General features: G+C 37.7%; 1 protein-coding gene and 1 pseudogene across 1 annotated transcript in view; one reads left to right on the top strand and one right to left on the bottom strand.

Moving 5' to 3' along the window:
- Window positions 1–11: 11 nt before the first annotated feature.
- LOC110595786 (solute carrier family 12 member 2-like) overlaps window positions 12–23,763 on the top strand; it is a gene marked incomplete at its 3' end in the record, with an annotated part of 33,088 nt that continues 9,336 nt past the window's right edge. The window contains exon 1 of the mRNA XM_021713265.1: window positions 12–412. Coding sequence (XP_021568940.1) covers window positions 308–412 — 105 coding nt within the window. The remainder of the gene's footprint in view (window positions 413–23,763) is intronic.
- Window positions 9,601–11,389, bottom strand: LOC103262396 (annotated as a pseudogene).

The raw sequence follows: 23,763 nt of genomic DNA, 5'->3' as shown, positions 1-23,763 counted from the left end.
GGAGCCCCCCGCGGGCGGGAAAGCCAGCGACGAGAGCGGGCCTGCAAAGGGTAGCGAGGAAGCCAAGGGCCGCTTCCGCGTGAACTTCGTGGACCCGGCTGCCTCCTCGTCGGCGGAAGACAGCCTGTCGGATGCGGTGGGGGTCGGAGGCGACGGGCCCAACGTGAGCTTCCAGAACGGCGGGGACACGGTGCTGAGCGAAGGCAGCAGCCTGCACTCGGGCGGCGGCGGCAGCGGGCACCACCAGCACTACTACTATGACACCCACACCAACACCTACTACCTGCGCACCTTCGGCCACAACACCATGGACGCCGTGCCCAGGATCGATCACTACCGACACACAGCCGCGCAGCTGGGCGAGAAGCTGCTCCGGCCCAGCCTTGCGGAGCTCCACGATGAGCTGGAGAAGGTGAGCGCTCCCAGCCTCCCCAACCCCGGGTGCAGGCTGCCCGGGTGAGGTGGCGGGAATGGACGTGCGCGACTCGCTGGCATCTCTGGGTTCAGCTGTCAAGGGTGGAATTGCAGAGGAATGTAACTTAATCTCTTAAAAGTTTGCAGCGGATTTGGCTAGTTACGTGATACTGGAGAGGTAGCATTTAACTGCCTTCCCCATCCAGTTATGGGTCTCATGTACGCTTTCTTTCTCACCCACGCTCAACAGTTACCACCTCTCTGAATGACAGTTGTGTTTGGGGGCCCTCGAGAAGGGAATGTGCAGGAGGTTTAGGTGAGGATGTCTCTCGGGAGAGGGTGGAGAGCACCTACCATCTGTGTCCTTTGTGTGGCTTTTGTACACCTATTAGGGATCCCAAGAGTGGGAACGTTGGTGTTTGAAGGAAAGTCTTAACAGGATGTGTTTGTTGCCTATGAATTATTAAAGCTCCATTCTTGCAATCTTGCATATGCAGAGGATCATAGAAATCTTAAGTCTTGGGACATACTGTTCCTGATAATGGAATAAATTCATTTTTTTGTAATGTAAACCTTTCAGGAGAGGGCTGTATTAAAAAATTAGGAGGGAGGGGCGAGTTTTTCAAGAAAAAGGAAAACAGGAGAATTGACATCCACGGAGGATGTCCAGAAAGACCTGGGGTCTTTTTGCATAAGCAGTTATATTTTGTAAACAGAAAACCATCCCCTTTAAACTCATTGATTTTTGTAACTATTTTTTATGGTCACATACAACTTTTATTTATTTAGAACTCACAATTTTTTTTTGAGATAACATTGATGCTTTTGAGATTTGATTAATGTTTAACTTTTTATGAGTTGGGATTACTTAAAGTCTGCTTTTACAAGTGTGTAATAACTACAATGATGGAATTTTATGAATGCAAGGAGTTGGTACCACATAGGCTGAAATGGTCAGAGTGTGGAAAACTTTAAATCCAGTATGTGGTTTCTTTTGGATATGATTATTTGATCTCATACAGTCACTTCATACAAGACTGTACTTGTCCCAGTGTTTAATAATGTAATATTCACACAGAAATAATTACAGAACTCCCAATCCTTACAGCTTATTGATTGTTTAAATGCCTGACATCACTTAGCTTTAGATAATACAACTCCTGTTACTCCATTGTGGTATTTTGTCATATCTGAAGCAACAATTTCTATAATACTTCTTTTATTCATACTCCTGTAATTTCTGTAAAATCTATTCATTTTTCTTTTCAAAACTCAATTCTTTATAGACTAAAGTAGATATGGAGCAAATGTTTTTTCCTGGAGAACTTTTACTTTTGAAAATATTATACAGATATATTTTAGATTTCATCAAAACCAAGTAATTTAGCAGTAAAGCAATCTGTATTTACCCTTAAGTTTTAGAAAGACTTTTCAAATTTGAAGGATATATATCTTGAACTTATATGGGAAGTTTTTGTTAATATTATTTTTTGAGCTGGAGTCTCACTCTGTCGCCCAGGTTGGAGTGCAGTGACATGCTCACGGGTTATTTTAAATTAAATTGTCTTAACAACAAAGCTCTTCAAGTTCTCCAAAACTTTAGGTTGGTATGTCGTTTATAATTAATTAATTTTTGACATTTTGGTTCAGTTTATAGCATCTGAAAAACAGAATACCTGCATTGTTAACTGTACGCTGGTTGAAGAAGTCACCTAAACTTTCAGGGTTACTGTGAAGATTTAAAAAGTCAGTAAAAATAAAGGGCCATTTTCAGTGCCTGGAAAATAATGGGTAGTGTAGTTATTATTTCCCTCATGTATTGGTTCTTCAGAAAGTAGAGTTAAACTCTAGGATCTTGATTTTAGATCCTCTTAATTTCTATATTATTAAATTAATGTAGCGTATAAAATATTATGTTCTGAGTTTCATTTATGCAGCAGGAAGTGTAATGAATTCTTTGTAGTTTTTTTCCTACTACTATTCACATTCTTTGTGAACACTGTTTTATGGGTTAACTAATAATGGCATACTGAAGATATTTTTGCTTAGAATTTTAGCAGATGAATTAAATACGTGTGATGTTAAGCATTACAAGTATGACTATACACCACTGTTGAAAGGAGTGATGATTCCATGGAATAGCTAGATCTTCCAGAAATTGTCTCTCACCCTGTTTAGATTAACTTCTGTTTCTCTTTCTTCTAGCCCTCAGCGAATGCTTAATATTTAGAATTTCCATAACATTTAATTCTAGTATATGAGTGATTGGCATGTGTTCTACTTTGGTCCACCAAGTGCTTAAGTATCTACCATGGTTATAACTCTGTGTTGGGAACTGTGGAAGAACAAAAGAAATAAAAGACAAGTGCTTCAGAAACTTGTTAGGGAAAAGGACTGGATTGCCTTCCTTCTACATAAATTGCTTTCATTACCCATCACTGACTTTTTAAAAGTATTTTGCCTAAATTTCAACTGTAGGGGAATAGTTAGATATCCTTGGTGCATCTTGCTGTATTATGTAGCCATTATAAGACCAGGATGCATGAGTTCTCCATTTATCAAATGTTGGGAAAAGGATTATCTTAGGTGTTGGCCAAATGGTTGTGGCACTGTGGGATGATGCAGTGATTAGCAAAACAGATACTGCCTCTGCCTCGATAGACATTAACAAGATAGGTGGACAAATAACAGTTACGTACTATTGTTTCAGTTCCATGGAAGAAAAGGATGCTTGTGAGGACATAATAGAACCTAATTTTAACTGGGTTTGGGGGAAGACCTTTTTCAAGAAGTGTGGCATGGAATCTGAAACCTGAAGGGTAAGCTGATGATAGGGTGGAACTACGTTTTGGGCTAGGGACAGCATATATGAAGGTGGTGAGGTGAGATAGAGTAGTGTGTTCAAAGAACTAAAAAGAGGTCATCCGTTGTATTTCATTATATCTGTAGTGGGAAACTACTGAAGGATTATGTCTGTGTAAGGCAGCGACACAATCCATTTTGTTTTAACATCTCTAACTGCTGGGTGGAGAATGGATTGACGGGCAAGAATGGAAGCAAGGGAACTCAAGGTATTACTGTGGTCTGGGTGAGAGATAATAAGGGCTAGATTAGATGTGGCTGGATTGGGTGTGGGAGTAAGAGAAGCTGACTTTCAAGTTTTGGACTTGAGCAACTTAACAGATGGCGGTACTGTTGCCTGAAGTGAGAAAGACTGGCTTAGATTTAGGGGAGGGGACCACGACTATACAAGAAGAATTCTGTTTGAGTAGCCTGTGAGACGTCTTATTCCAAAATGTCTGTTTGTATCTGTAAAGGTATGGTGGTTTAAGGTCATGGACGAAATTACTTAGGGAGGATGGTAGATAGCAGACAGAAAATAGGGTCTGGGATTGGGCCTAGAGATTGTCTAAAGGTCTTTAGTGATTGAAGACCTACTCACAAAGGAAATTAAGTGAGAACTGCTAGACTGAAAAATAGTCTGGAGAGTGGTGTTGGGGAAACTGAGAGAAAAGAGGTTTTTGGTTTTGTTTTGTGTTTTGTTTTGAGTCAGAGTCTTACTCTGTCGCCCAGTCTGGAGTGCAGTGGCACACTCACAGTCACAGCAGCCTTGATTTGCTGGGCTTAGGCAATCTTCCACCTCAGCCTTCCAAGTAATTGGAACTATAGGCGCATGCCACCACACCCAGCTAATTTTTTTTTTTTTTGGTTTATTGTAGAGACGAGGTCTCACCATGTTGCCCAGGCTAGTCTTGAACCCCTGGGCTCAGGCAATCCTTTTGCCCCCGCTTCCCAAAGTGCTGGGAATACAGGTGTGAGCCCCTGTGCCTGGCTTGAAAAGAGATTTAAAGAAGGCAGAGACTCTTGATAGGAATTGATTTTTTTAATTGTAAATAATCAAATCAAACCACAATATTGATATGCTTCCACAGTAAGAAATAGAATGTGAAAGGTAATAAAGAAGTAATTGATGGACATCTCCAGCATATTTGATGGAATGCAAGATTATCAAGTGTAGAATAGTAGAGTGATGGATGATCTGTACTAGCTCCTATTGGATTTAAAGCATTATTATAAAAGTAGATTTTTTTAAAGGTGGCATTACCTTTGTAGTTGTTTCTAGACCAAGGATTGGCAGCCTTTTGCTGGTGGTATGTCAAGTCTTTGTAAATGGCTCCTCTATTTTTGCCTTTGTCTTTGACAAGAGGGGAAGTATAGAGGGAACAATTATATTGTCTTTTCATGTGTCACTTAGCTTGTTGGATTTTTCATTTAATTCCTAAGAAGTAGGTCTTATACACATTTTACTCATGATGAAATGAGGTAATAACAACTGAAGAAATTGCTTAATAGTCACTTTTATAGAAAGTAGTACAGCCGGAGGCCAGGCACAGTGGTGGGAACCTGTTATCCCAGTTTCTTGGGAGGCTGAGGTGGGAGTATTGTTGAACCCAGGAGTTTGAAGCTGTAGTGCTCTATGATCATGCCTGTGAATAGCCATTGCAGTTCAGCCTGGGCAACATAGTGAGACCTCATCTCTTGAAGAAAAATAAAAAGATAGTACAGCTGGACTTGGACTTCACACTTTGGTTTTTCTGACTCTAATGTTAGGGCATAGAAGCACCAGGTTCTTCTTTATCTCTTCTTCCTTCTTATTCCCCAGACCTGTTCTAAGATGTTAGGGATGTTGAGGGGATTATCTTGGGAATTACGACTATCACCTTTCTACCTTGAACTCCTCAGAGTTGAATGAGTATGTAACTGACAGAAAGGAGGAACATACTTGTGATGATGTAATTATTGATTAATGTGGCTGTCTCCTTTCATTAGCACCTCAGTTTGTGTTTCATTCATCTTCATACAGAGAATAGGTACTTAATAAATACTTGTTCAAGGAATGTACAAATCAGGTGGGCAGTTCCTGTCACTTAACAAGGACTTTACGTAAAACACTAGATAAACATGGTATCTTTGCTAACACTGAGCTGCCTCTCTGAGTGGGCTGTGTTGATTCCTGGACAAGAAATTTCACACATTATTAATCACTTCAGATTACTTAGTATATAGCTTCAATTCTTAAAGATCACCCTAGAGGAACAAGAATGGGTCATATGGGGTGGGGAGAGGAATATACTAGTTTCCAGGATTGGGTAAATGTGGGACTCTGAAATATTTACATGTGACAAAGTCATATTTGGCCTATTTCACAGTTTTGTCAGGGACTCTACCTTGTTAAACCCATACCACCTGCCACTGAAGTCTGGCCTACCCTTGATTCTGTAGGCATTCCCCAAGTACTATGTACTAACTACATTCTTGAGTAAAAGAAAGCCTACCTGGGTAGAATTTTGGGATTAAAATGTGGCCAAAAAATCTGTACCATGCTAATCATAATTTGATTTTGTTATTATATGTTTCATATGTGTATTTGTGAAGGCTGTGGTACTAATCAAATTGGTTGCGTGCTAAAGTGAAATGAATAAATTTGGTTACTTAACCAATCCTTATTAAACAGCAACAACACTATTCTGAAAGTTGAAAAACAAAGCAGAGTCATGGGGCTTTCCTTCTAGTAGTGGAAGACAATAAACCAACACATCAGATGTAAGTACTGTGAAGAAAATTGAAACAGAGTGAAGGAAATTAAAGGTGGCTAAATGGTAATGGCTGTCATGCTGTTTTAAAGTAGTTAAGGAAGGCCTCTGATGTGTGAGCATACACTAGAAGGGAGTGAGGGATCACCCCATGCAAATACCAGAGGAAGAACACTTGAGGTGAAGGAACAGCAGAGACAAAGACTCTGAGATGGGCGTGTGTCATTGTCATTGAGAGACAAGAAATTCAGCAAGACTGAAGTGGTGAGGTAGAGAGTGATAGGCGAGGAGTTCAGAGGAATAGTGAGGATCAAATAATGTAGATCATGATAAAGAATTAGGATTTTACTCTGAGTGATGTAGGGAGGCATTGTAGGGTTTTGAGCACATATGTGATATGATCTGACTTATGTTTTTAAAATATCCCTGGAATTGCTGTGTGATGAATATACTGGAAGGGACAAGGGTGGAAGCCAGGAGGCCAGTTAGAAGTCTACTGCTGTGGTTTAGTTAAGATGATGACAGCTTTTACTGAGTGGTAGTGTTTGATGCAGTAAGTGGTGTTCAGAATGCTGATGTGTTTCAAAAGTAGAATTCTTGGGATTTGCTGATAATTTTGGGTGAACAGTGTGTAGAAAGAGTAATGCCAAGATTTTCTCCCTATTTTAGTGTAGAGTTGATATTTATGGAGAAGAGGAAGAAGACTGGAAGGAGCAGGTTTGGGAGGTAGACTCAAGATTGGGTCTTATTCTACCAATTAGTTTTGCAATGGGGCCAAGCACTTAAAAATTGCAGCTACTGGTTTGTTAAATAATAAAACTTAAGAAAACAGCTTAAGAAAAAATTGAGCATAAAAATATGCTTTTGTTCTTCAGGTAAAACCATGAAATATGGTATAAAGGGGTAGGGAAACTAGTGGTTGATTCCTTAAAGTGAAAGCCTGTTGAGGGTGGACAACAGGAAAACTACTTTAAAAACTGAAGTTAAAAAACATTATCAGTGGATACTCATTTAAAATATACCATCTGCCAGTAGTCTTTTTATTTTTCCATTTTTCACTAGAACCTCTACCAATGCTATCTTAAAACTATTATTGAAAACTTGGAGCTGGTAGAGAACTTGGGGATTTCTAATTGGAAGAAGGAGACAAATCTGAAAAGCAAAAATTGTTTAGTGAACTGTTGACTCTCTGCAGTAGCTAATTGTGACTGATGCATTCAAAGTATCCTTGAGCTCAGGAATTTCTCTGCTTTAAATTAAAAAAAAACACACACACAACAAAAAACTTGTTTTTCCTAACATTCACAAATTAGATATTCAACTAGATTGAGAATTCAAGAAACCTCTGGGATAGTTCTTTGTGGGACTGGTGTAAATTAGTCCCTCCAACAGTGTAGCTTCTAACAGTTTGGTATAGTATGCTAGTTATTTTAGAGAGTTCTGGGGGATAAGTAGTTTGGTAGAACAGGCTTGAGTACTTCAATGAAAGAAGACTTAAAGGACCCTGACCATCTAAGAACCAGGAGAGATGAGAAGGGGAATGATGAAAACAGATTTAGCTACAGCACTTCAAGATTTGGACTAGGGCTGTGTCTTGGTAAGAGGTAGGAAACTCCATAGAGCATGTTGCTGGACTGAGGGCTCCAGTCCCAGGTTTAGACTAATACTTGTTATGATCATGGCTTTTTATCAACCAAGACGTTTATCAGCTCTTTCCACTGGAAATATAATATGAACTACATATGTTGCTTAAAGTTGTCTAGTAGCCACATCTTTAAAAGTAAAAGCAAGTAAAATTATTTTTAATAATATATTTTATTTGATACTGAATCTAAAACATGCATTGCGGATATAACCAATATGAAAAATTTATGAGATATTTCACTTTCTTTTTTTTTAAATGAAGTCAATGAAATCCAGTATGTTTTCAACATACAGTCCAGCACATCTCATTTCAGACTAACATTTCAAGTGCTCAGTAGCTTCCTTTTTTTTGTTTGTTTGTTTTTTGTGTTTTTTTTTTTGAGTTGGAGTCTCACTCTGTCATCCAGACTGGAGTGCAGTGGCTGCTCCCGGCCACCACAGCCTCAACCTGCTGGGCTCTGGCGATCCTTCCACCTCAGTCTTCCAAGTAACTGGAACTACAGGTGCGTGCTACCACGCCCGGCTAATTTTTTGATTTATTGTAGAGATGAGGTCTCCCCAAGTTGCCCAGGTGGGTCTCGAACCCACGGCCTCAGGCAATCCACTCACCTCGGCCTCCCAAAGCACAGGATTACAGGCTGAGCCACCGAGCCCAGCTCAGTAGCTTCCTTTGAATATTAGTTACTAGACTGGACAGTGTAGATATAAACAGTGCTTTGCAGTTTGGTTCTGAGGGCCTATGATTTTATTTTTCTTAGATACTTAACTGTTCCCTAGCAACAGTTTACCTCATTTAAAGATATTCAGGTATCTTCCATCTGATGGAAAAGAAGAATCTTTCTTTGAGCTCTCATTCTTTTCCAGGCACACACTCTTTCCTTCCCTTCACAGCTAAATTTCTTGAGAGTATTATTTACAACTGCTGTCTTGACTTCCTCAAACTGCTGTAGTGTGGTTTCTACCCCATCTTTTCACCTAAGTAGTTCTTGTTAAAGTCACAAGTGATCTCCATTCTTAACACCAATTCCAGGAAACCTTTTTTCAATAGTGTTCAGCCTTTGAGCATCATTTGATTTTTTTTTTTTGAAGTCTCCTTGTCACTTCCTTTGCTTCCTTTACACCATTCTCTCTTAGTTTTCCTTCACCCCTGCTGACTCTTTCAGCTCAGTATTCTTTGCAGTTCCCTTCTCTAACCTAGTCATTCTCGAGGCTTGATTTTGTTTTTTATCTTCCTTGTTTTCTTTCTGTGCTGTGCTATCTGTAGTCTAATGACTGTCCAAATTTTATGTCCTAGCCACACTCCTTTTCTAAGTTCGGGGTATCCAGTATCTACTTGTTTTTTTTCCTTCATGTCTCAAAGTACTTCAGACTCACAAACTTACAATTTCCTCCCATTCCTTCCAAAAACAAGAGTCCAGTCCCTCTTCTAGCATGTTCTATGTCTATAAGAATGGTGCCACTATTCGTCATACTGCAAAAGAGAACACTGAAAGTCATCTTTGATGCTTTTCTCTCATCCCCCACATTCAATTAATCAACTTTTTTCCTATCAACTTTACTTTCTAAATATTCTTTTCATTTTCTCTGCTACCATCCTAAGACCAAGCTGCAGCATGTCATTCTGCAATAGGCTATAACTGGGTCTCTCATATTCATTATGTTTCCCATCACTATCGTGCCCAGAATGATCTTTTGTTTTTTGGTTGGCAGAGTTAGCTGACGTTTTATTTTGGGGGAAAAAAAACCCAAAACAATTGAATTAGTTTTAGTTGGGGGCATGGGCAAGAGGGGCGTACCCCAGGCAGTAAACTCTCCCAGGTGTGGGCTGAGGGCTAGGGCTGAGCCTCAGGAGGAGCTCATGTCCCCTAGGGTCCCCTCCAGCAAAACCACCTCCCCCACAGGTCCTGGGGTGGCCACAGGACAGGCTGGGAGGAGCTGCAGTGGTCATTCACTTGGGCATGACATCAGAGGACTCAGACACCAGCTTCCCGACACAGGTCTTCGATCTTCTTCACCACCATGGCCCTGGAGGAGCTGGTGCAGTTGAAGGAGCTGGAGCCCCTGCCAGAGCCAAAGATGTAGCTGAGGCAGGAGCTGTAGGCTGAACTCAAGCCTCTTGAATAGTCACAGGTGGTCTTGGTATATGGATGCTCATGTTCTGCATGTCAGACTCCAGCCTGCTCTCCCTGCCCTCCAGCAGCTTCCGTAGGTGGTGATCTTGATGTCCAGGGCCAGCGTGATGTTCATGAACGCCAGGTACTTGTGCAGTTACTATCCCATATCCTGCTTGGTAGGGATTCTCCAGCTCAGCCAGCTTGGTTGGTGTTCTTAACGGCCATCTCCCAGCGCTCCTCTGTGTCCATGATGTTGGCCTCCAGGAATGCCCTCTGACCTTTGAGACCCTCAGTCTCATCCTGGAACCGGCTAATGTTCCAGTTCATCTTGGAGATATCCTTGGTGCAGCACAGGTCATCCCCGGGCTTCCCCGCAAGTGTTTGTAGCTCCTCATACTTGGTCTGGTTCATTCTCTTGGCCTCGGCCTGGCTGTGGTTGGCAGTCTCCTACTGGGCTTGCACCTCAGTGATGATGTCCATGGAGTGGCTGTTGTCCATGGACAGGACGACGGAAGTGTAGAAGATCTGGGACTGCAGCTCACATATCTCCTCATATAAGTGCCTGAGGAAGTTAATCTCATCAGTCAGCCCCTCCAGGTGAGACTCCAGCTCTACCTTGTTCACACATAGTTCACACATACTTCTTGATGAGGATGAATTCGTTCTCCATCTCTGTGCTTATTGATCTCTTACTTGTTGATCTTTTCCTGATACTTATTTTTGGAGTCCTCCATCAGGCCCCTGCATGTTGCCTAGCTCCGCCACCAGCTTCAGCTTCTCCTGGCACAGCGTGTCCAGCTGCCGCTGAAGGTTGTTGATGTAACTTTTTAAATTTTTTTTATTTTTTATTTTTTTTTATTTTTTTTGAGTTGGAGTCTTACTCTGTCATCCAGACTGGAGTGCAGTGGCCGCTCCCAGCCACCGCAGCCTCGACCTGCTGGGCTCCGGCAATCCTTCCGCCTCAGCCTTCCAAGTAGCTGGAATTACAGGCATGCGCTACCATGCCCGGCTGATTTTTTGATTTATTGTAGAGATGAGGTCTCGCTGCCCAGGCGGGTCTCGAACCCGCGGGCTCAGGCAATCCATTCACCTCAGCCTCCCAAAGGCGCGGGATTACAGGCTGAGCCACCGAGCCCAGCTTGTTGATTTAACTTTTAAACATGTTGTCCATGTTGCTGTGAGCTGTCTTCTGCTACTGCAGGAGGCTCCACTTGGCCTCCAGTATCTTGATCTGCTGCTTCAGGAACTGCACCTTGTTGATGAAGGGGGCAAACTTGTTTTTGGATCTTGATCTGCTCCTTCTCCTGGGTGCGCACGGCCTGGATGTTGGGGTCCACCTCCAGCTTAAGGGAACTCAGCAGGCTGTGGTTCACTATGATGGCTGTGATACCACTGCCCCCAGCATGGCCTCCACTCAGGCCTATGCTGGTACCCAGTCTGCCCCGGAAGCTGCTGCTGCTGCCCACCCAGGAGAAGCTCAAGAAGCTAACGTGGGCACTGGACCTGCTTGTGTGGGAGTGGCTGCTAAAGTCCAGGGCCGGAGGTGGACATGTTGTAGGACTTCTGGGTCACACTGAGGGACATGATGGAGGCTGGAGTGGAGGCAGATGGGCCGAACCAGGTGGATAGTGGAGAAGGAGATGAGAAGATGCTTCGAGATCCAGAATGTTCTTATTAAAACCAAACTGATATGTTGTCTTTTGGCTTAAAACTGTCCCTGCATTGTCTACCTCTGGCCTACCTCTTTTTCAATGTTTCACTTACTCAGTGGCACAATAATTCCTTTGTTCATGGGACCTTTGTATATGATAGTCTCCATGGACTCTGTCCCTATATACACATGCTGAAGATTTAACTTCAGTCCTTCTTTCTTTTTTTTTTTTTAAATTTTACTTTATTTTAAAGTTGTGGGATACAGGTCAAGATTGCATACATAAATGGTTTAGGTACAGGTGAAATTTTGGGCCTCCCATTGGACCACACATCACCTGGATTAGGAACAGACACCCCAGCCCTTAGTTCTCTAGGGAGGAAGCCTTCATCCTCTAGTCTAGGACAAACCCATTTTCTCTTAGAGCCTTTATTTTAGTTAGTGGTGATATATTTATGATTGTCTGAGTTGACTTAAGTTAACTTCATGCTCTATGAGGAGCAGACTGTTTCTGTGATTGATCACCATTATGTCTCTAATATCTATCATAGAGCTGACACAGTAGACTCTAAATCAATACATGTTAAATAATAGACCTTTATAAATTAATGTGGTACAAAATAATACTAAACTCTTTTAGTACTGTATATTTGTTGTCTAAAATCCCTAAAGGGTATTTGACAGGGAAACTGCCCTGTTTTGCACATTTGGAGTTTAAGACCCAAAAGAGTTAAGTGGCCTGTCCAAAATCATAGACATGTAACTGACTCAGCCAGTGTTGGACATTGGAGCCGGCATTCTGGAGTCCCAATTGGTGTTCTTTTAGTTTAGTACCATATAAGCTGTTGTTGTTTTGGTGATTATTTTAATTTTTTTAATACTCATGAGAGATGATTTTTTTATCCATTGTAAAAATAGAAAAGAAGGCTCTTCAGCTTTTGTATGGGTTTATCTTTTCCTAGTTGAAAAGTCTTCAGAAAATTAAGTATAAGAAAGTTACTTATAAGTGGAATCTTAATACTTTTTTTTTTTTTTTTACTATTTCTTCCTCCATTCTCTGTCCATATCTCCCAGAAGTATGATCTAAATTTTTAAATGTTCTAGGGGTTGTGCTTTCCAATTACTAGTCATTTGTGATTGTTAAATGCAAATTAAAGTTATGTTAAAAATTTAACTATTCAGTTGCGTGAGTAACAATTTTAAGTGTTCAATGTCCACTTGTGTCTAGTGGCTATCATATTGGATAATGGGGATACTAAAGATTTCCGTCATCATAGAAAGATCTATTAGTGTTGTCAAGGGAAGTGATATCTAAAGGAACTTTTGTCATTCTTCATTTTTCATTCCTTCTTTACTTCCACATTAAATAGTCACCACTAGTTTAAAATCATTAAGCAGTCACATTTTCTTCTAGTTTTGCATAAGATCCCTCCTCAAATAAAGGTGTTCAGAACTTATTAGGTCCTCAGTGAAATGTTTGAATCAATGGAGTCTATCTCTTTGTGAGAATGGGGATTTGTGGCTTTAATTGGAAAGGCATGCGAAGAATTTCTTAATATTGTAAAAAGTGTTAGTGTTTCCAAAATATTCTTAACTTATGTAAGTTATTTGGTCTTTAAAACAGTCTTTGGAGTAGGTGGTTTTTCAGAAGATCGTGGAATAGCAATCTCATTTTGCAAGGTTTTGGTTTGTCTACGAACTAATACTTGGTGGGGTGAGATCTTTTTGAAACTAGGTTTCTGTCCTCTTCTTCAGGACCAGTGATTCCAAAATTTCTAAAAGAACCACCTGGGGGAAAATAGTTTCTCCTCCCCTAAAAAATATATGCTGTTTCTTGTTTCATTTTTTTAAACAGGAAAAGTATGTTTTATTCAAACTCTTTCGCATATATGTGATTTTTAGATGCTTTCCTGATGATTCCTAAAGAGCCAGGTTTGAGAACCAGTGTCCTAGACCATATTGAGAGTCTTACACTTTGATTGTTCCCATGAAGGCAGCGCTTAGTCATTTATTTTCATTGATGTGCTGATTCTTAACTTTGAAATACCCTAATATAGACATGTAGTAACTATCAAAGATTTGGCTTTAACTCTTAGATAACCATATACTGAATCAAACTAAATTGTCAATTATTAAACATATGATGTTTCAAGAGCTTTCTGCAGTCTAGGGACAACAACTTTGCAAATTAGATAGACTGCAGATAGACAAACTCAGAAGCAATTAGTAACTTGTGTTAGATGTTGGATATCAGGAATTAATACCTAATATTTTGTGATAGACACTGGATATTAGAAAAGGTGAGGTATAGTAAAAACATATATGTTGTTTTTTAAGTGTCTTATTACAATCCTGTAGGGATGTCAGACATATAAGTACTAACTGATAAGTTTGAATTCTAATGAGTTCATGTGGAATAGTTGGACCTAGCTATTATCTCTCTCTTATAGAACCTAATGGTTTCAGAGATAAGCAATCAGGCTTTGCTATTTTAGAAACTAAGCTTTGTGATAAATCACTCTTGATTTCATAGGAAGAATTTGTCTTTGAAAATTAAAAGGTGAATTTGCTTTTTATTTCTTTAATCATTAGTTTGAGTCTCAGAATTTTAATTTTAAACAAAACTCACAATCCTCCCACCTTGGCCTCCCAGTGTGCTAGGATTACAGTAATGGATTGTGTACTTAAAGTATTTGCAAAGATGTATTTTAATGGGGAATTGTTGTCTGGCAAAGCTGGTGAAGTAATAGCCTAACTTACCTATAAATTTCTAGAAGTGATAGAATTGGCTTGTAGAATTGAAGAAAATACTATACCGTCTCACTTGTATTAACTTGAATTATTTGGCAGATTTGTTGATCAAAAGCAAAGTTAGGATCTTGTAATGAAGCAAAACAGCAGCAGTAACAATAGAAAGGTTTTCACATAAAAGGGCTTCATCATACCTATACTTGGGGGACTATATAGTTACACTTTATACATAGGTATTAGAAATGTGACTGTCTGGTTTCTGGAACCACAGAAGGTTAGATGAGAAACTGAACACTGGCAATGGTAAATCTAGAGAGAGATAGCATCTTGCAGAGACAGAAGATAAGAAAATCATGAAAAGCAGAAGCAAAATTCTCAGAAAATAGCAGTCTATAATAGTCTTTTACAGTAGATGTAAGGACAGGATCTGAGTTTTGATCACTGCAACATCTCCATTTATAATAATGCTAACACAAAATAACAAAAATGTTATAAATCTCAATACAGAAAAGTTTAGTGAAATACATATTTTTGGAAACTTTCTGTCTCCAGACTATCCTAGTATATAAAATTTTAGAGACTGAACTAGCCCTTTTCAAAACTAACACTTTAAAAATGTTTTTCAAGAGTTTTTTTATACTTGTTTATTTAAAATGTTTATTATTCCATGAGGAAGAGAACTATAATACAGAGAAAGTAAAAAGATCTCAAATCTTTAACAGTTTTTATATTTTTTGTGTGTTTTAAACTACAATTTTATATCCTACTTTCCCCACCTAGCATTAAACAACATTAGTAAATACATTATTAAAGTTTTCCATGTCACCCATAGTAATTTTCTCTTTAAGTGAGTATTTATGTAATACTCTCCATTATATGTGCCATAATTTGCTGTTTACTTTTTGTGCACTATTTAGTCCATTTACATTTATTGTGATTCAGTTGTAATTACGCATGCCATTGTTTTGTTTTCTTATCTTTTTTTGTTATTGTTCTTTCTCTAATCCTTTTTCTGCCATCTTTTGTACTGATCAATACCTTGCAATATTCCATTTTAATTTTCCTGTTGAATATCTAGTTATATACCTTTGCATTATTTTTTAGTGGTTGTTCCACTTAGAGTATTGAATTTCCTTAACTGAAACATAGGGATCTTAAAACAGAATACTTTCTTTTTTCTTAGTGTTCTTGTCATATAAATTATAAGCCAACAATACATTGTTGTATATTTTGCTTTCAACAATCATATGGAGAAAATAAAAGAGAAATCATAAAGAGAGAAAAAAATATACATGGTTTTAAAATACTCACGTTTATCTCCATTCCTTTTCATTTCTGAGACTGAGTCCTTTCTTAAGCATTTATTATAATGAGGGTAACCTAGCAAAAAGTTATCTCAGTTTTTGATTATCTAAATATGTTTTTTATGTTATTTGAGTTTTGAAGGATAATTTTCTGACTATGAACTTCTTAGTTGACAATTTTCTCCTTTCAGCCCTTTGAGTATGCCATTTCAATGTCTGTATAAGATGTGTTATTTTTCTATATTTGTTTTAAAGATTTTTCTCTTTATCTTCAGCTTTCATTAGTTTAACTGTGCCTCAGGGTGTTTTTCTTTGTGATTATCCTTTTTGGATTTGTTAAGTTCATTGAATCTATAAGTTAATGCCTTTCGTTGCTTCCTTCTGCCATTTCCATTCTCCTGTTAAGTCCACCTAGTGAATTTTTCATTTCAGTTAATCTAGATTTTCTTTAAAAATGTATTGCAGGTCTAGAATTTTGAATTTTTAAAATATCGCTTCAGTTTCTTTATAGAGATTCCATTCTTTTACTTACCAATATCATATTTACCTTTAGTTTTTGAACATATTTATTATAGCTGTTATGAAGTCTGTTTACTAAATTTATTACCTGGGTCACTAAGAGTTAATTTCTAATGCCTGCTTTTTTTTTCCCTTTTTTCCTGATTAAGGTTTATATTTTCCTGCTTATTTGGATGTCTAGTAGTGCTTTGGGTGAACCTGGCCATTCAGATAATACATTGTAATAACTTTGGTTTGGTTTTTAAAAGTATTTTTCTGAGAGTTATTATTGTTGTTATTATATAACCTAAAACCACTTAACCTACCTAGGCACAAACAGTGCCCCTCCAGCTTCTCCCCCATCCCATGCAGTAGCTGATATATCTGTTCTGTTTTTTGGTTTTTTGAGTCGGGATCTTACTCTGTCACCTAGGCTGGAGTGCAGTGTCATAGTCACAACTTACTGCAGCCACAATCTCTTGGGTTCAGATGATCCTTCTCCCTCAGCCTCCTGTGTAGCTGGGATTGTAGGTGTACACTGCCACAATTGGCTACTTTTTAAATTTTTGTAGAAACAAGATCTTGCTGTTTTGCCCAGGCTGGTCTTGAAATCCTGGGCTCAAGTAATCCTCCTACTTTGTCCTCCCAAAGTGCTAGGATTACAGTCATGAGCCACCATGCCTGCTGTTTTTCTTTGTTTTTTAAATGGCTTCCAGTTACTTGTTTTTTAGTTTGGTCTCTGGTGGTTTCCCCTATATTTGTGTAATTTGGTGGCCAGCAGAGATATGGGGGCTTACCTTTGCCATCATTACCCTTTTTCTACAAATTTCCAGTTTCTCTGCTGACTTTTGGTTGTGTTCTTTAATATTTCAAGTTAGTAGGGCCTTTAAGCTGTCAACCATTTAAGATATACACAGATGGGGAAGGCTCTCTGTTAAAAAACAGTGAAGTCACAGATCTCACCAAGTGCAGCTACATCTATCAAGAGTTTTTTCTTTCCTATCTTTGCTTTTTTTCCATTTCCCTGGTTTCTTTTCCACACAGGTGTATATTGCTTAACAGTGGAATACTTATGAGATATGCATCATTAGGTGGTTTTGTCGGTGTGTGAACTTCAGAGTATACTTACACAAACCTAGATGGTATATATATCCTATACTATATGGGTTATACTATATGGCTATAGCCTGTTGCTCCTAGACTACAAACCTGTATACACTGAATACTGTAGGAAGTTGGAACACATGGTATTTGTATATCTAAAAATAGAAAAGGTACAGTAAAAATACAGTGTAAAAAATGAAAAAGATGCACTAGTGTAGGACTCTTGGCGTGAATGGAGCTTTCAGGGCTGGAAGTTTCTCTGGAATGAGTGATAAGTGAATGTGAAAGCCTAGGACATTACTGTGCATTACTGTAGACTTTATAAACGTTGTACACTTAGGCTAAATGAAGTGTATTTAAATTTTTTTCTCCAATTATAAATTAACCTTACCTTATTGTAACACTTTTACTTTATAAACTTACACGTTTAAACTTTTTGACTCTTTTGTAATAACACTTAACTTGAAACACAGACACATTATACAATTGTACAAGAATATTTTTTTAATATCCTTATTCTATACACTTTTAACATTTAAAATTTTTTTCTTTAATTTGTTTGTTGTTGTTTAAAAACAAGCATACATGTTAGCCTAAGCCTATGCAGGGTCATGATAATCCATGTCACTGTCTTCCATTTCCATACCTTGTCCCCACTGGAAGTCTTCAGGAGCAATAATATGCATGGATCTGTCCTGTCACCTCCTGTGAATACAATGCCTTCTTCTGGAATATCTTCTGAAGGATTTGCTTGAGGCGGTTTTACAGTTAGTTTGTGTGTGTGTGTGTGTTTGTGTGTGTGTGTGTGTGTGTGTTTTAATAAGTAGAAGACATATACTCTAGAACAGTGATAAATATTATAGTAAATATATAGGCCAATAACAGTTGTTGATTATTATCAGGTTTTATATACTATACATAATTTTATGTGTTATACTTTTATACAGCTGTTAGTTGGTTTGTTTACACCAGCATCAAACATGTTAGTAATGCATTGCACTGTGACGTTACAAGGGTCACCGTGACACTAGGAGAGGAATGTTTTGGCTCAATCGTATGGGACTACTGTTATATATGCCATTCATTGTTCACAGAAATGTCATTATGTGCTGCATGAAGGATTTAAATCTTGACCTTTCTGTTTCATAGTTGTATGACTTCCAGGAAAAGGACTTGTCACCTCTTACCTTCATTTTCCTTATGTAGAAAAAAACAGGAAAGATGATACAAGTTAAGTATCCCTAATCCAAAAATCAGAAGTGCCCCCAAATCTGAAACTTTTTGAGTGCTAGCGTGATACTCAGTGAGGTACTCTTTGGAGCATTTTGGAGTTTGGGTTTTTGGATTAGAAAACCCCAAAACTACGCCGGGCTCGGTGGCTCAGCCTGTAATCCTGCACCTTGGGAGGCTGAGGTGAGTGGATTGCCTGAGCTGCGGGTTCAAGACCTGCCTGGGCAGCAAGACCTCATCTCTACAATAAATCAAAAAATCAGCCGGGCATGGTAGCACATGCCTGTAATTCCGGCTACTTGGAAGGCTGAGGCGGAAGGATCGCCGGAGCCCAGCAGGTCGAGGCTGCGGTGGCCAGGAGCGGCCACTGCACTCCAGTCAGGGCAACAGAGTGAGACTCCAACTGAAAAAAAAAAAAAAAAAAAAAAAGAAAACCCCAAAACTGAACCCATTACTGAACCCCAGTAAATGTAATGAAAATATTTTATAATTCCCAAAAATCTGAAATCCAAAGCACTTCTAGTCCAAGCATTTTGGATAACGAATACTCAGCCTATATGCATACACATGGAATATACATTCATATGAGAAATACATGAAATACCAAGTGCATCCCATGTATGCAGGTGCATACAAAATGTAGTTTTTGTCACGTAGTTCTTCATCCATATTACTTTTCCAGTGTTTTACCCATTTATGATAAAACTGGTCATGCATTTTTCTTATCTTGTCATCTTTTGGTTATTTAAAAAAAAAATAAAACAATTTGAAATGTAGATTGCACAGTTACTAATTGATACTGAAAGGTGCAAGTTTTGTTAATTTGAATTAATATGTTTTCAAGCTTTTAGTTTGTTGACATTAGCAAGTTGTGTGGGATTTGAAGTGATGATTTTTTTCTTAATGCATTCTATTGTAACTCAGCCTTGAATGGTTAGTAAAGAACATGATGGCTAGGTAGAGGACTGAATTCTTTGTCTGCAATCAGCAGTTCTGACTTGGTTCATTGTAAAGTCCCGTGGTCACACCATCCACTTTTATCTGTGGCACTTGAGTTTTGAGCTTTGCATTAATGCCACTGGTTATTAATAGAGCATTGTTAACCAGAGCAGATTTGATTCCTGTAAAACAATACTTTGTTTTGAAAGAATAGTCTGTATGGAGAGCATTACACTGAATACACCAATCACCGACAGCACGGATAGGAAATGTTGGTAGCTTTGGGATGATATAATTGGCTAGTACTTGGTTTAAAAAAAAAAAAGAAAGAAAGAAAAATTTAGAACAATTGTCAGAATAAACCCAACCACTTTGGCGTCAGATTTGCATATGTGTGCACATATTTTTAGTTGCTTAATCAGCTGTGTTTCACGATCTTAATTTAACGCTTTGGCTTCCTTAGTATTAAGCAGTATTATTAGTATTATTTAGGCTTGCTAAGGAAGTCAAAGCGTTAAGTTAAGATTGTGAAACACAGCTGATTAAGCAACTAAAAATATGTGCACACATATTGTATGAGGAATTTTGATCTTTAAAGTATCTTTATTAACATTTTGGTTCAGAAGTTTGTTTTAGGATATAAATAACATTTTTTGGTGAACTTGTAACATTTTTGAAGTATAATTTTGGGTTTATTTAAATCAACAATAAGCTGCTTGCCAACAAAGTAATAAATTTTTTTAATGTTAACAGTGCCCTTAAATAAAGATCCCTACTCTTCTGGCTATTGTTAATCAAGATTAAATAATGCTGGGCTTATAAGTATTACTTCTGTTCTCAGACCATGCAATCTAGCATTAACACTAGGTATTCCTGCTGTAAAGTGCATATCAGTTACCACTAAGGGAAATGGAAAAGGAAAAAAATATATCAATTACTAAGCAAAATTTTAATACCAGAGAAGCTGCAAAACATTTCTAGTGCTGTATTAGTCTTCAAAGCCACATTCTTGCACTATACTCTGTTACTTGACTGGTGGCATGGGTAGTAGATCCTTTATTACCACCATGCAAAATGGTGATATCAGATCTGTGTATGTGAAGGTCAGTACTTCTGTTTTATTTTTCCAGAAGAAATCTTAAACTCTGCCAGTATTGAATTATAAGAAGCTGTGTAGAGTCTAAAGTTTTGTAGTATTTATTTTATTTTATATATTTGTTTAACATTCGGTTTTAAGCTCACAACATGGGGAGTTGGAATGATTGATCACTTATGCTTATTTGTTTATAATAATAGCTAAAATTTATTAAACTTCTACCCTGTTAATGTCAGGCAATGTACTAAGCATTTAGTACATTTTCTAACTTAATCTTTTAAGAATCTCTTTTTTTTGTGTGTGGAATGTAAAAAGTACATAAAGTACAGATGTATAGCTTAAGTTGCCAAGTGAATACCTATGTAATCACCATCCATATCAGGAAATCGAATGTTGCTGGCATTTAAGGAGCTTTCTGTGTACCCCTTCTAATTCTTCAACAAAATAGCCACTGTCCTGACTTCTTTGGGCCTTCGTGTTGTTTTTAGTTTTTTCTGCTTTATAACTTTATATAAATGGAATCATAGCATATTTTTAATCTGTCATCTTTTGTTTACTTTCAGTAACATTCATTTATATTATTTTTGTAATTCATTCATTTCTATTGCTGTTTCTCTTCTGTTGTATAAATATACTACGATTTCTTTATTCTACAGTTATATGTGTTTGGTTTGTTTCTAATTTTTGACAATTTTAAACAATGCTCATATGAATGTTTTTATACAAGTATCTTGCTTCATAGAATTATTCTATATCTCTAAGGATTCACTGAGGAATAGAAATGCTGGAATAAAGTATATGCATCTTTGCAACTTGAAAATAATGTCCAAACTATTTTTTTTTTTACAAAATTGTTTACCAGTTAATATTATCATCAGCAATGTATGATAGTTTTTATGGTTTGTAAATTATATTTTCTCACCTTGTCTTCTCAAACATTATGTGTTAGGTAATATTATTTCCATTTCATAAATGTAGAAGCTGAGGTCCAGAAGGAACTTTCCAAAGTTTCATCACTAGTGAGTAGCAGAGCTGGGATTTGGACCTAGATCTTGACTTGGAAGCAGACACTTTTCATTCTACTATTTCAGGACATTATTTGGAAAACAGAGATTGCCCATAAAAGGCTTGGTATTCATTTTCTATATCTTTGATAAAAATGACAGAAAAGGTGTGTATTCCATTTTAATACATATTGAGGGAATATATAGATTACAGGAAGAAAGTAAGTAAGGTTAATTACAGAGTATGATATGTGCCATGACAGAAATAAAAGGGGTTGAGAAGAAACTATATGCTCGATGGTTTGGGAAGGAGGAGGCAAGACTTAAGGGATGGGAAGGAGCCAACCATCTTCAAAGTGCATTTCAGCAAACCAAATATCCCTCAGTGGAAAATACTTTAAAACCAGTATTTCAGCAGAAAAGTAATGTGATATAAAATTAAGCATTTTAATTAAAACTCCCAGTAATTATGTAACTTAAAGGATAGGAGTTTGAGGGGTTATTAAAAAAAACCTCACAGAAAGTTAGTAGAAGTAGGAAAATTGTCTGTGGTTGGAAAAATGAAATCTAAAACAATCAGACTAATGTTTATATTTTCTGCCAAATTTTACTGTGTGTGATGATAAAGCATTGAGGCAAATTCAAAGAATCCCATATGGATAATTGTATTTTTCAAGCCTTCCTGAAAAGGAATAGGTGTACAGGTAGGCCCAGAGGTCCAGAGGTTACAGTGGGAAAATATATAAGAGAAGAAAGAACCTAGTATGACCTGGGACATTGATTAAAAGGAGATGCTAGCTTCAGCAGTTAATGAGAATTTTTATTTGGAAGAAGAAAATCCTAGATAACATAGATACTGAATAAGTGGCCTATTTAACTTACCCTACCAGAATAGCCTCTAAATCAACTTCAAGGTTAAATAACACATAACTCTCTCTAGTACATGATTTTATACTTGTACACATAATATGCCTTCCCAGATGAACTATCTGGACACTACAGCAATCTTTCTCCTCCGTAGGTGGTATGGGACACCTGTCTGTAACAGTCATATAGGGCACGGTGCCAGAGACACTCTGGGAGGCATTTCAACAAAGTACAAAGTTAAAAACAAAACAAAAATCTCTGGAGCCATCCAGTCTAGAACTTCTGCTGTCCTTTTTATGAGAATCATGTTAGAATTTAAAATTCTACAGATTTGGAAATAAAGGAATGAGGGAAATAGATACCTAAAATATATACCAAAGTTGCCTAAAATAGATGTCTAAAATAATTTACCTTGTCTCACTGTAATATGTGGAATTCTATCATTTAGAAAGTTATATGATCTGCTACATTAACAACTTCATCATTTTGGGCAAGGTATCCTCTCAAAAGGCTGTTTCTCAATTGTTTAGTAGGCATAGTAGCTACCTTTCAAAGATGTAATTCAGGGAAATAGGATATGTAAGCATTTAGGGATATGTCAGACACATAGTAGGCTTTCAGTAAATGGTGGCTGTTAACTAAAGTAAGCCAGCCAGATTATTAGAATTGCACATACTAAGTTTATCCCATGGGCAATGGGTCACCTCCTAGATTACATACAGCTATATTTTATGAGAACTTGTGTCTGGAAGGACGAAAAACTGTTTCTTTGTATCTTGTAATATTAACATAAAAAGTCTGATATATATCACAGCAAACATGAATTGGGTTGGATTCTATGCCTGTATTCATCCCGACTCCAAATAAAAAAGCCAAGTTATTTCCCAACCTACAAACCAGTTCGTATTCAGAATTTAATTCTTTTCCTGTTATATTTTCGCTTCATTCCCTGTTATATTTACTAAGTGTTTGTTTAGTTATAGGGAATAGTAAAAGACTATTTTAGAAAAAGATGAAAATAAAATATATTTAGGAAGGTAGCTTGTTACTCTGCTAAACAAACTTTTCCACTTAGCATAGATGTTGATTTGAGATGAAATTTAAAACTTAACTCCTGAAAAGTATTATTTTTTGGTTTTGTTTATGTGTGACTGCCCTGAATATTAGACTTGTGACTTTTTTGGTGGTAATAAGAATTTTTAGCACTTAGATGGTGTAGACTGCCAGAATTATTTGAAACTGGCTTATTTGAATAAGGGTAAGCAATTTTTGTGTCTTTGAAAATGTCTATGTTGTCTACTGTAGCCACTGTCCTGTACATAGAACTATCTTCTGAATAAGTAATTGTTAAATGAATAAAAACCCTATAGCTATTTATCGCCCCCCCCATTTTCCCTGTTTGTGGTGTTTTTTTTTTCTTTCTGTCACTTTAGATTATTTGGTAGTTTGATTTAGTATGTTAAAAGGTGCATCAAGCCAGGCTCGGTGGCTCAGCCTGTAATCCCGCGCCTTTGGGAGGCTGAGGTGAGTGAATTGCCTGAGCTCGCGGGTTC

The sequence above is a fragment of the Carlito syrichta genome, unplaced genomic scaffold (assembly GCF_000164805.1).
Source record: "Carlito syrichta isolate Samal-C Ts95f unplaced genomic scaffold, Tarsius_syrichta-2.0.1 Scaffold92600, whole genome shotgun sequence".
NCBI lineage: Eukaryota > Metazoa > Chordata > Mammalia > Primates > Tarsiidae > Carlito > Carlito syrichta.
Note: the sequence above shows the minus strand (reverse complement) of the source record. Positions and strands in the feature narration are given on the sequence as shown.